This window comes from Astyanax mexicanus, chromosome 11, assembly GCF_023375975.1.
Source record: "Astyanax mexicanus isolate ESR-SI-001 chromosome 11, AstMex3_surface, whole genome shotgun sequence".
NCBI classification, from domain to species: Eukaryota; Metazoa; Chordata; class Actinopteri; order Characiformes; family Acestrorhamphidae; genus Astyanax; species Astyanax mexicanus.
Window position 1 is genome coordinate 27,601,655 of NC_064418.1, and position 13,994 is coordinate 27,615,648.

Sequence of the window (13,994 nt, forward strand, 5' to 3'; positions counted from 1 at the left end):
ACTTTTATAATTGTGTTTTAGCCGTTTAGCTCCATTCCACTCCATTCACTGAGAACTAACTCGCGGGCTTCCTCTAGCGGTTCACAGTTAAAATAGTGTCCACAAAACGGTTTTGGCCTCGTGACATACTTGTTGCAGTACCACGTGCCCTCAGTCATTTAGCAAAAGCAAAACAAGGAAGTGAGTGGACGGAGTGGAGGAAAGTTTCGCTGCACGGAGTCCAGCATGAACACGGGCCTGAAGATGAGTCCAGCACGCTGTTTTTACTCACTTCTGCAGATCTGCTTTCTAGCCCTGATCAGCTCTGATCAGAGTGTTTATGGGACTCAAGATTGGCCTGTTCCTTACAAGTAAGAACTGTGTATTATTTATCCGACTGTTTCAACTGTGTTCATGCAGTGGTGTAGCTTCTGTGTATGTTTTATTTTTATTTTTTTTGTAAACCTAGTCTTTTAGTATTGACGTTAGTTAGTCTAGATAACCAGTGTTAGATCACTCCAGAGACTAGCATGTTTTTTTTATTCCACAGTTCAGCTGACTGGTATTATATAGTGACAAGCACCATTCAGATGGTCCACAATGCTTGCTTATATTGCTGCTTATATTAGATTACAGGCCTCACTCACACTCACAGTCACTGCAGTGTGTTTCTCTTTTGAAACAGGCGATTTGACCGTCGTCCAGTCACTGACCCATACTGTCAAGCTCTCTACCCCTTCTGCCCCACCGGAGACCCTGATGGTCGTATTCCCTACATGAGGGACTCTGATGTGATCTCTGTGTTTCGGCTGCAGACTCCAGTGTGGGAATTTAAATACGGGGATCTCTTGGGAAAATTTGTAAGTTCTTATTGCAGAATGCATTAATCACTGTCACCAAAAAAATATATATATTTTTGCCACTTTCTCACTTACTTTTAAAATAATTTGGATTCGACAGTTATTCTTTATGTTGTAAAAAAACATAATAACTGGACCAAAATAAACGCTTTAAAATAACTTCTATTTTTCTCCTCCTCGGAAAATGTATTTTATTTAGAAAAATCTCGGAAAGAGTCCTTGTACTGTTCCATAAACTCCAAGAAAAAGTCTTAAAAATCCAGACTAAACTAAACTTAAACCATCTAACATAATTCTAGCTATTTAATTACTTCACTATTAGTAATGAATTAGTAAATAAAAACAGTGGTATTTTTCTGGCAGTTCTTATTTGGGTCTAAATTAAGGAAGGAGGAATGTGAAGTTCCTGTGAATTAAGCCTTTTACGATAATTACTTATAGTACAATAAATGGACATTACCTCAATCATTTTAATAACCATGATATCATATTGTATTTATTTGTATGCTTCTTCACATGCTTTAATAACTGCAAAATAACTGCTAAACACACACAGTGTGGACAACAGTAGGTGTAAAAAGTATATATGGGGGGGAAAAAGTAACAATAAATTCCCTAAATAAATTCATTAAACTATGATTAATTACAAAGGTGTTGTCTTTAAAAGGGAACGAATGCTTTGTTTTGCTGTTCTATTATCACTTTGTCAGTGGCATTTAAATGGTCTCTTCAATAATAGTGCAATCATTTCTGTGACTGGCCTACTGTGAAGTTGTTATTTTGAGGACACTAGTTTTTGCTTGACTGTGATCAAAGTTTAACCAGGATAAGTTTGTTATAAGTTTGGGATTGTTGTTAGGGTATCACATTATCAGATAAAAAAAACATATTTGCATTAATACAGTTAGTTACACTGTTTTAATAGTGTTCTATTCTAAGGTAATGTCTTATAATCCTTAAAAAAGAAATCTTACTTAGCAACCCACTTATCTCATAGTCTTGTAACGCATAGTCTCTCATGGATCACAGTAGTAAGTGCCCTATTTCTTTTTGTTTCAGCATATAATGCACGATGCCATTGGTTTTTCCAGCTCAGAGACAGGAAGAAACTATACTATGGAATGGTATGAGCTTTTTCAGCTTGGAAACTGCACTTTTCCTCATTTACGAAAGGACACAGCAGCTCCTTTTTGGTGTAATCAAGGCGCTGCATGCTTCTATGAGGGCATAGATGACGAGCACTGGCGACAAAATGGAACACTGGAGAAAGTGGGAGAAATGTCAGGTACTGTGCTCAGTGCAGAAGGTTTTAGTACATACAGTTAATGGTGTAATTCACAGGCTTAACAACAAAGGTCACTGACAGTTTTTCTCTTCTTTTTCTTAGGTGAGCAGTTTAACAATCTGGCACGATGGGTTCAGGAGGACAATGAGACAGGGATTTATTATGAGACATGGACAGTGCGCTCAGACCCAGGGCTCAACTCCACAACATGGTTTGAATCATATGACTGCTCACAGTTTGTACATCGCACATACAGGAAAATCAAAGAGCTGGGAGCCAAGCTCTCGAGCAGAAGTCAGACAAACTATACCAAAATATACCTGTACAGCGGAGAGCCGACCTACCTCGGCGACGATGACTCTATCTTCGGCCAGTCCTCCATGAAAGCTCTGGCTACAGATATTAGAGAGTTTTACCACTCTTTCCAGCCTCATCAATCAATGATTCAGTTCATCCTCAGTCTGATGGAAGCCTACAAAAAAGTAGTACTGGAGAAGACATTCTATTTGTACTACAACTTTGAGTACTGGCACCTGCCAATGAAGGCACCGTACATCCAAATTACTTACGAGGAAGTTCCTTTACCACATTAAGACTGCATTTTTTACATGAGGATTTTGTTGACTGTGATTATCCAATGAAGTCTGACTAACTACGGATTAAAAGGCTCATACTTTACATATTTTTCTATGGCTTCATCTACCAAACCAGTTATTCAGTTTGTTGTTTGTTTGACCAGTCATTGCTTATTTTATTGAGACTTATGAAATGAATGCATGATATTAAATGGTTTTTCCCAGATCTCATTTATTTTGAATTATTCATCATGCTATTTTACAATACTTAGTTGGTCTTTGTCACAAACAATGAAATGCATGTTTTCTTATATATATATATATATATATTTTTTTTTTTTTACTTTTTTAGGGGAAGGTACATTTGGAAAAACACATTAACAGTGTTTAGATGACATTACATAAAACAGTTCCTTTCTAAAACCTAGAAGGCTATGTGAATTTACGGTATAGTCCTGATTTTTTGCTGGAGTAACATTTTGCTAGCATGGGTGTCGCCATGTTTCCCCTCTAATGGAGAAGCGCCTAAGTAAACAAAACTGTAATTTTTTAAAAAACATTTAAACGAGCGCTGGATGTTAATATACACAGATTTTTCTACTGAAAACTATTTATTTGGGTAAGTAAAGCGCTTCTGTTTATTTACAGTAAGCTTAGAATTCCAGTAATTTGTCCAAATGTGAGTGCTAGCTGTGGTTAGCAGCATAGGCAACTGCGGTTTGCAATGCTAGCTAGCCCTGGTTAGCAGTATAACCAGCTACTGTTAGCAGCATAGCCAGCCGTGGTTAGCTGGGCTAACTAGCCCAGTTAACAGTGATTCTCAGCCCCAGTTATCTCCCTTATACTATGTAATTTATCAGTACTGGTAGCTTTACTTACCCCCTTACAACCTGGCTGTTGGAATTCATACATAAGGAGCAATGGATTATAACGTTAAGGCACACTGACGATTTTGGCGAAAATGAAGCATTTTAGGTGCGCCTTATAGTCCAAAAAAATACGGTATAATATCATTTGGGCTTGTTGAACACTAAGTGGTTGTGTAAAAAAGGTTGTGACTAAGTTGAGAGCACAAAACATAAAATGAGGATTAATGGGAAAAAGCCACACATTAGGAATTTAATGCAATTTTATTAGAACAATGCAAAATGTGAAGCTAGTAAGCATGTTGAAAATGACAAGCTGATGCTTACATACCAAGTTTTCACCCCAAAACAATGTATTTATGTATGTTAAACTGTCAGTTATAAGTTACGCACCACTGGCTATGAGTCTGATTTCTTTTAAATAGACAATAACAAACATATCACTCATATAAATCAGTATATACAACTGAGTGACATTTGTTCTCATATTTTCCAGGATTGTGCACAAACAACACAGCTCATCAACAAGGTATGATCATAACTCAAATAACTGATCAAAATTCTAAATCAAATTCTACCAGATATCTTTACACTCGTTAGTGTGATTTAACATAGACCAACTTATTTAAGCTTCCACTGGCACTTCTGTACCTTTACTAACACTATTTTCTTTTACAACCTGTTCGTTAAAATGTATATTACCGGTACTTATATTAGCTTATTTCTCTGATGGAAAAAATACACAGTCATGCTTGTCAATAACTAAGTTATAAATTCCACCTGTGAAAAGATAAAACCATTAAATTGTAATGAGTTGATTAATAAAAAAGGTTTAACAATAAGTTATACACAAGGAGAGATAGGAGATCTACCAAAGAAGCATTCTCACTCAAACGAAAGATTAGCTTTAAAACTTTAAACACAGACAGAGTTGGGCTGCAGGAGAAATTAGTACATTTCTATTCAAAGTAAAACACACAGCATTTTACATACAGACATAACGGGTCTTCCTTCTTAAAGGAAAAAAATATGCGCTTCATTCCAGTGACGAGAGCTACATGAACTGACACAATGATGAAATATGCAGTCAGATCCTGACCGATTTCTTTGAATGCATTTCTAAGTTTTTAAACGAGTGATACAACCAGAACATGTGTTCAGGATGGCATTGTTAAATTACATCAAATAATTTGTCTTGTCTGTTTTGCGAAGCCACACCTACTCATTCTAGGTGTCGCACATCCATTAAGACACTTTCAAATGACTTCAAAGTTAACAGACCTTCAGTTTAAAACCTACTCTCTCAGGTTGTCTTAACTAATGGTGTTATAATGCAGCCCTAGCTTTACTGAAAGCAGCTTTTACACTCATCCTGAAAAAAAATAGCTAATGTACAAATTAACCGTCAAAAGTAAAATTTCTTATATATGTATATATATATGTATATACATACACTGTATGGACACCTGTATTATGGGAATACCTGCTCATTCATAGATTCTTCTGAAGTCTTGGGAATTGGGAAAAATGGTCTTTCTATTGTTGGAGTAGCTATTTTTTGTGGAGTTTTTGCTGGCATTAGACATGGTGCCAACAGGTTCATATTTATCTGCTCCAGATTCGTACTCTATTGGCAGTACTTCTTTACAGGGCCTAGCCAATTGTGTATGTGTGCATTTGCACATCTATGTTAGCAATCAGTGCAACTTACAGAAGCTGAAAGATGTTTTTAGGAGGGGTATACACAAACATTTGAACATATAGTGTATATGTTATGATTAATTTGGTTTCCATTTAAAGTGCTTTATATTAACTGTACAAAACCATTCATACAAAAAACATCAGCTTAACCAAAAGGCATTGCCTTAGTATAAGATATCTGTTTAAAGTACAAAATACAAATCATTAAAAGCCAAAGTCAGCAAAGTAGGTAGTATCTGAAGACTGCGTGAACAAGCCTGTTTTAGCACCTACCACTAACTAATCTCATTTGGTCACACTGGCACCACATTTTAATAATACATGTATACAGGGGTGATAGTGAAAAAAAATCCTGAGCCTGAACTTTTTTTTCCTGTTCCAACAGGGTGAGGAAGGGTGGGGGGGGGGGGGTTGTTGGGGGGGGACAACAGACTGCATATGTGATGTAACATAGGCATAAATGTTGACACATTATTCAAACATTTAATAGTCTGTGTATCATTTTCATATTTACATTTTCTCCACTCTTGTAAAAAAAAAAGTGCACTTTTATTTTTTTTTCTACTGAGAGCTCTTCTTAAGATGGTGTCCTTGTGTAAAATAATGTAACTTTATGTTTCATAGAGATTTTTATAAACGTCAGGACATGTGGTCTTACTGTGAACTACAAATGAACAGAAGTCACATTACAGCAGTGTTTCTCAACCCTGATCCTGCATATTCTACTGCATATTAACACTGTTCTGCATATTCTACTGCATATTAACACTGTTCTGCATATTCTACTGCATATTAACACTGTTCTGTATATTCTTCTGCATATTAACACTGTTCTGTATATTCTTCTGCATATTAACACTGTTCTGTATATTCTTCTGCATATTAACACTGTTCTATATATTCTTCTGCATATTAACACTGTTCTGCAGATATTCTTATGATTTTAGCCGATCTGATTCAGGAGTTTAGGGTTAAGCAGTTTATCAGAGCTGTGTGTGGATGAAACTGGTGAAACCGGTGAAACTGCTCACTTACAAGAAGCTGCAGTTCCTCATCCAACCACTAGTGGGAGCTGCAGCAGCAGCACAAGCCCCGCTCTCTTCACTCAGTCACAGCTACAGCCCAGCCACGGGCTACAGAGCTCAGCTCAGCCAGTCTGGAGCGTTTTTTTTTACACGTTTTTTTTTAAGTTCATCTGTGTAGGAAAAGGTTTTAAAAACGGATAATACAGCTCTCTACAGTTCACCTTTCAGCCAAAGCAGCTAACAGCAGCAGTTGTCACGGAGGCACTGCTCGGATTACATTATAAACAGGTCAGTTAGCGCGCTGCTAACCTCATGATGTTTATAACTACGGAGTTTAGTGGACACACCACGGCTGCAAGGTTAGACTGTTGAAGGCTACTGAAGACTATTAAAGGCTATTGGAGGTTATTGAAAGGGTTATTGGAGCAGAAATCAGTAAAGGCTGGTTAGATAAGTGATTCACCTCCTCGTCCTTTACTGCGGTGGAACTGCGACTAGCGCTGTCACAGTGATGTTTATTTAACGTCATTAAAACTGATTTTGAACTTATATCTCTCCTAAAAAGCGTTTATTTTGGTCAGTAACATTCATGTTTATTTACTAGCAGCGTAAATTACCAGTGTTTGCTTTGGTGTGGATGTAATTAGGGGAATCGGTACCAGCCAGGTTTGCCAGGCACCTGTGTGGCATTAATGTGGCATTTGGCCCCGCCCAAGATCGGTATCGGCGATCGGCCCATCGTGGTGAAAGACGACCGGCGATCGGAATCGGCCCCAAAAACACTGATCGGTTCAGGAGGTGTAAAAAAGGAGGTGAATTTTGGCAGTGCATCTGCGATTCTTTTGCTCTCTGCCCGTTTCTTTCGTTTAGCACAACCACTTTCATAACTCCGCTTCATTTTCACTGTGACAGCTGTCACTCTAGGTGAAAATCAAGATCAGGTGAAAATCTAGGTGAAATGAAGATCAGGTGGAAAACACAATTTTAGTTAAGTGATCAGGGTTAAGAAACTGCTTTAAACTACAAACATAAAGTACTGTACTAAAATCTGACTATCCACTACATCTGGCTTCTAGCTAATTAGCTATATTCATTTTCTCCTGTAATCCTAAACTAATAACGACAGTGAAATATGTGAAATAGTGATTAGCTGATCAGGTACAGGGCAAGTTGAACATTACATATATAGTTTATTTATTTTCTAAAACCTTGACTCCCTATCTAGCTAATTCCAAACTCAAGCTAACTCACTAACACAGCTGCAGTTTATTAATCACAGTGGGTTTAATCTGTGTGCTGATACAAGAAGTGTATTTTAACCAGCTATCAGAAACATATCATCACAGTTTACGTGTTTAGCATACCGTTATCTTTTTTTGAGAAAAATCTCCGTATATCCAGATCTGTTTTTAAATCAGCTGAAGCTGCTGCGTCCGATCCCGCTGCTAAATCTCACAGCAAGGGAGGGGCTTCCCCCGCTCCTCCGCGCCCCGCAAAAACAGCAAGCTGATTGGCTGTTTCTACTGAGAGGCGGGACTTAATACCTGAACCGGTGTTACACCGTTTTCTGTGACCGTCGGGTTTTGTGACCACAGAGGGCGCTACTTCACAGTTTCTGTTCACGGGCACGAGCGCGCTGCGTAGACTGCGTAAGCTACGCGGACTCGCTTTATTTTCTCTTTCTGCTGCTGTCGAACGATGAAAAAAGGGTGTTTACATTTTTATGTTGTCTATAAATAAAATAAATGATCTTGAACATGAACGTTTCATTATTAATTCTCTGCATTTTCACGTCGTATGAAGAAAGTAGGGGGGGGGGGGGGGGGGTGCACTGCAAAATACAAGCTTTTTCCCTAAACAAACCAAAACGTCAGAACCAGTAAAATATTAGATAAAACAGAAAACTGAGTAACACTAAGAAAATGTTTACTTTTATCCAATTACTTTTATGTTGAGTAGTATTGCAAAACAGAAGAAAATAGATTATCTCATACTTTACACCTGTTCTATTATGCTAAACATACATTAGATAATGTGTATCATATTTAAACTGATCTAAAAATTATTCAAATGGTAGTTATAATGCCCTATCCGATGTTAAAAGATTCCATTTTAATTCCATTTATTAAAAGGGTTAGGTTATTTTTTCATTGTTTTCTGTTATTTTGGAGACAAAATGGGCTGATACTTGATTCAACTGTAAAAATGTGCCTTTGTCAGGTCCTATCTTAAACATGAGTTATAAAGTTTTTTTTGTGAGAGTGAGGCAATCACTGGCCTTTACTCAAACTCTGACATCTGACATCAGAATATGTGACACTATTCATCTCCGTGTAAAACCAACCAAATCTTCACTCACTATTCCTTCACATTTTCAGCTTTACAAAACATTTATTACTGGACTTGATCGTAATGCTTTAGAATAGGGGTCATACTTTCTGACAGCTGGTATCAAAATATGTGACCCTATACCATCTTTATTAAATATAGTTTAAAACTTACCACATTTTCTCAGATTACTCACCATTCCTTCACCTTTTCAGCTACACAAAACATTAGTTACTGGACTTGACCATAATGCCTTAGAATAGGGGTCACACTTTCTGACAGCTGGTATCAGAATATGTGACCCTATACCATCTATACTAAATATAGTGTAAAACAAACCAAATACTGTCAGATTACTCACCATTCCTTCACCTTTTCAGCTATACAAAACATTTATTACTGGAATTGACCATAATGATTTAGAATAGGGGTCACACTTTCTGACAGCTGGTATCAGAATATGTGACCCTATACCATCTCCACATACAATAGTGTAAAACCAATAAAATCTTCTCAGATTACTCACTATTACTTCACCTTTTCAGCTATACAAAACATTTATTACTGGACTTGACCATAATGCTTTAGAATAGGGGTCACACTTTCTGACAGCTGGTATCAAAATATGTGACCCTATGCCATCTTTATTAAATATAGTGTAAAACTAACCAAATCTTCTCAGATTACTCACTATTCCTTCACCTTTTCAGCTACACAAAACATTTATTACTGGACTTGACCATAATGCTTTAGAATAGGGGTCACACTTTCTGACAGCTGGTATCAGAATATGTGACCCTATACCATCTCTATTAAATATAGTGCAAAACCAACCAAATACTGTCAGATTACTCACTATTACTTCACCTTTTCAGCTTCACAAAATATTTATTACTGGACTTGACCATAATGATTTAGAATAGGGGTCACACTTTCTGACAGCTGGTATCAGAATATGTGACCCTATACCATCTCCACATACAATAGTGTAAAACCAATAAAATCTTCTCAGATTACTCACTATTACTTCACCTTTTCAGCTACACAAAACATTTATTACTGGACTTGACCATAATGCTTTAGAATAGGGGTCACACTTTCTGACAGCTGGTATCAGAATATGTGACCCTATGCCATCTTTATTAAATATAGTGTAAAACTAAACAAATCTTCTCAGATTACTCACTATTCCTTCACCTTTTCAGCTACACAAAACATTTATTACTGGACTTGACCATAATGATTTAGAATAGGGGTCACACTTTCTGACAGCTGGTATCAGAATATGTGACCCTATACCATCTCTATTAAATATAGTGCAAAACCAACCAAATACTGTCAGATTACTCACTATTACTTCACCTTTTCAGCTATACAAAATATTTATTACTGGACTTGACCATAATGATTTAGAATAGGGGTCACACTTTCTGACAGCTGGTATCAGAATATGTGACCCTATACCATCTCTATTAAATATAGTGCAAAACCAACCAAATACTGTCAGATTACTCACTATTACTTCACCTTTTCAGCTATACAAAATATTTATTACTGGACTTGACCACAATGATTTAGAATAGGGGTCACACTTTCTGACAGCTGGTATCAGAATATGTGACCCTATACCATCTCTATTAAATATAGTGCAAAACCAACCAAATACTGTCAGATTACTCACTATTACTTCACCTTTTCAGCTATACAAAACATTTATTACTGGACTTGACCATAATGCTTTAGAATAGGGGTCACACTTTCTGACAGCTGGTATCAAAATATGTGACCCTATGCCATCTTTATTAAATATAGTGTAAAACTAACCAAATCTTCTCAGATTACTCACTATTCCTTCACCTTTTCAGCTACACAAAACATTTATTACTGGACTTGACCATAATGATTTAGAATAGGGGTCACACTTTCTGACAGCTGGTATCAGAATATGTGACCCTATACCATCTCTATTAAATATAGTGCAAAACCAACCAAATACTGTCAGATTACTCACTATTACTTCACCTTTTCAGCTATACAAAATATTTATTACTGGACTTGACCATAATGATTTAGAATAGGGGTCACACTTTCTGACAGCTGGTATCAGAATATGTGACCCTATACCATCTCCACATACAATAGTGTAAAACCAATAAAATCTTCTCAGATTACTCACTATTACTTCACCTTTTCAGCTATACAAAACATTTATTACTGGACTTGACCATAATGATTTAGAATAGGGGTCACACTTTCTGACAGCGGGCATCAGAATATGTGACCCTATTCCATCTTCATTTAAAATTGTGTGAAACCAATTAAATCTTTTCAAATCTTTTCAAATCAGTTTACTCAGCATTCCTTCACTTAGTCCTTTCAATCTGTTTCTTAGGCATTAAAATAATAATAATAATAATAATAATAATAATAATAATAATAATTTTTAAGTGTGTGAGAACACTAATATTTAAGAAGAAAATGTGTAATATATTGATTGTTTACACTTGCAGTGCATGGACGTTAAACGTAGGGTTGGGGGAGGGGCTGTTTTCCCCCATCATGCTCTGTAACTGATGTTTTTTTTTAGTTGTGGTCAAGTTAGCTAGTTTCGGATTACGGTATACGGTACATGGATTGATTTTATTATGGACTCCAAAACTGCCAAAGAAATCAGAGAATTTCTTCTCACTGGCAAATACCCTGATGTTTTTGATAAGCATCAGAGGTACATACTGAGACGGAGGGCATCCAATTTCTGCATCACTGGTAAGGATACAGGCCATTAACATACTTCAAAATGGTTATTTTGTTAGTGATACTAATTATTGTCTGTAATATGTGCCTGCATATGTTGTAGAAACGTCAGTCATGATGATTTCTGTTGACTTCTTTAGACAACGAACTGTACTACATAAGACACAGGGGAACCGAAAAAGAGTGCAAGGTGAAGGTGGTGTGTAGTGCGGCAGAGGCTGATGCTCTCTTTGTCGAGTTTCACAGTAGTGGAATCGGAGCTCACTGTGGGCAAATAAAGACAAGGGATGCAATCTCTCAAAGATTCTACTGGCCTGGCATGTCTGGGGATATTGAGAAATGGGTATGTTTATATATTTAATCATGTTGAGTTGCAATTACTTCTTACTTCAGCAAATCAACTGTGGGATCGTATTATGTTTATCTATTCATATTTTGATATAGGTGTCACAGTGCACAGTTTGCCAGAAAAACAAGAGAGATATAAAGGCCAGCACGGAATACAAGCCGATCAAGGTATACACTTACATCAGTTGCTAAATAACACTTGCATATTTAATCCTTGTGAGTACTTAAAATACCCCTTTTTTATCTGGCACACTTGTGGGCCTCATCCTTGCCTTTGTTTTGGCCCAGTTGTGACTGAGTCTTCTGGCCCATATATTTTCAAGTAAATAAAATGAACAAATGTGACAGTATACTACCTATACTATAATACCTTTTTAAATTATATTGTCAAGTTAGATTTAGACACTGATTGAGCAGTCACGAAAGGAGCCAAATTATTTACTCAAGTCCTCTGATGTGTTTTTTTTTCTCTTTTATTTGTTCTAGTATACAGTAACAGTAGTCATAATGAAGTAGGAGATTTTTCTACAATTGTTGGCTACATATCAGGGTCAGGACTGTACAAATTTACGAAATATGCTCCTCACATTACTTAAATTGTCTTCACCCTGACATGTGAAGCATTGGCATTGTGTTGTAAAATACAATTTTTGCAAATCACTTGTGACATTTTTTTATTATTATTAATCATAGGTTGTAAAAGAGTCTGCACACAATTACCAAAGATAGGTTATACTGATGTTTATACTTACTAAAAAGATACCATACTGACTGTAGGTTTCATAAATCTATTGATTGTTAAATAAATCAATTTTGTCACTATCAAAAATGCTAAATATTTGTTCTTATTCCTGATTGATTCAATAATCAATGCTGGAATTTAAATCTGTATGTATGTTTGTATGTATTATTATGGTCAGGTTTTTACTAGTTTCTGTTCTTTTCCTACAATGAATATTATAAATGTATATATGTATGTTTTTGCCTTTTTTGACAGACCAAAGTTCCATTTGAATTGGTGGGAATGGATCTCATCGGCAAGCTTGTGAAGACAGAGCAAAACCACCAGTACATATGTGTCATAATTGACTATTGTACTAGGTGGACTCAGGCATATGCACTAAAATCAAAGTCTGCAGAAGAGGTCACACAGAGCATTTTGAAATTTGTCTACCAATTTGAAGTGCCAAAACGGATTCTGACTGACCAAGGTAGAGAATTTGTCAATGCTGTGAGTATTTTTATTCCTTTATGATTATTTTACAGTTTTTCTCTGTCCCTTTAGAGCAGATTAACATTTAATTTCTCAAAAATATTAATTAATTTTCACATCATCTAATCAATTGTGCTCATCACAGAAACCATTTGTCATAATTTTACAGAAACAGCAAATGCTTTGGAGTGCAATTGCAAATGATTTTGTACAGCTGTCTGCTGTCATGTAGATCGCAATATATTATACTTTACTGTGCTGGACTGTCCTACCCCTCCATCCTAAACATCTAGCCATTAGTTCACTTCATATCTCCTTAAATTCAAATTAGTTAAAGCAGTTGTCCAGACCTGAGAATCCGATTTTATACATTTCTATTAGATATTTTGGATAAATATTAGTAGAATTGTGCCTTTTAGCAATGAAGGAAATTTTTTTGGTATGTTTCAGATAAAATAAGGGCCACATATGATCAATCCTGGCCCTACATTGGCAAAGGCCAATTAAAGGATGGCCTTAAACTGACAAAGCGCAGTGCTCTGATAGTTCTGTCTGCCAATCTGTCTAATGTGTGTTGTAAATCCTTTTCAACCGATATTCATTAACACAATACAAGATAGTTAATGTTCCAACAGATAAACTTTATTTTATTATTTATTTTTTATTATTTATGTTGTCAGAACCAGGCGGGAGGACAATAGATTTATTATACTGAAGACGTAGGTGTCAGGCAGGCACGGGGTCATGTCAAGATAGGATACAGTTTATGGGACCAAAGGGGGGGGCTGTTCAACCTTCTTCACTCACACCATAGTGGGATGATCTATATAATCTTGTGTATGTCTTTTGGTTTTCGAACATTCTCCTCGACTCTCTGAGCGGAGCATTGTTCCCGGAAGATCTTCTGAAATAAACTGTTAAATTAGCTGAAGACTTTGGTATCCTGACTCTTCTTGACTTCTCTACTCATCTCAACCATTTAAAAGAACTCAGGGGGAAACGCACTGGAAACGGCGCTGTAAGGGGTAGTGCGGCCTTTCCCGACAACAGTCATGACCCT

At 36.5% G+C, this 13,994-nt stretch overlaps 1 protein-coding gene across 1 annotated transcript; it reads left to right on the forward strand.

Annotated features, from left to right (window-relative positions):
• The first annotated feature begins 107 nt into the window (after positions 1-107).
• Positions 108-2,925, forward strand: cln5 (CLN5 intracellular trafficking protein). Its single transcript, XM_007251693.4, has 4 exons — positions 108-350; positions 665-839; positions 1,899-2,124; positions 2,227-2,925. Exons 1-4 carry the CDS (start codon positions 226-228, stop codon positions 2,715-2,717), a joined length of 1,017 nt encoding a protein of 338 aa, XP_007251755.1. The 5' UTR covers positions 108-225; the 3' UTR covers positions 2,718-2,925.
• The last annotated feature ends 11,069 nt before the right edge of the window (positions 2,926-13,994 follow it).

Coding starts and splice junctions, on each gene's coding strand:
- cln5 (XM_007251693.4), top strand. CDS start 226: ATGAACACGGGCCTGAAGATGAGTCCAGCACGCTGTTTTTACTCACTT. Junction 840..1,898: donor GGGATCTCTTGGGAAAATTT/GTAAGTTCTTAT, acceptor TTTTTGTTTCAG/CATATAATGCACGATGCCAT. Junction 2,125..2,226: donor GAAAGTGGGAGAAATGTCAG/GTACTGTGCTCA, acceptor TCTTTTTCTTAG/GTGAGCAGTTTAACAATCTG.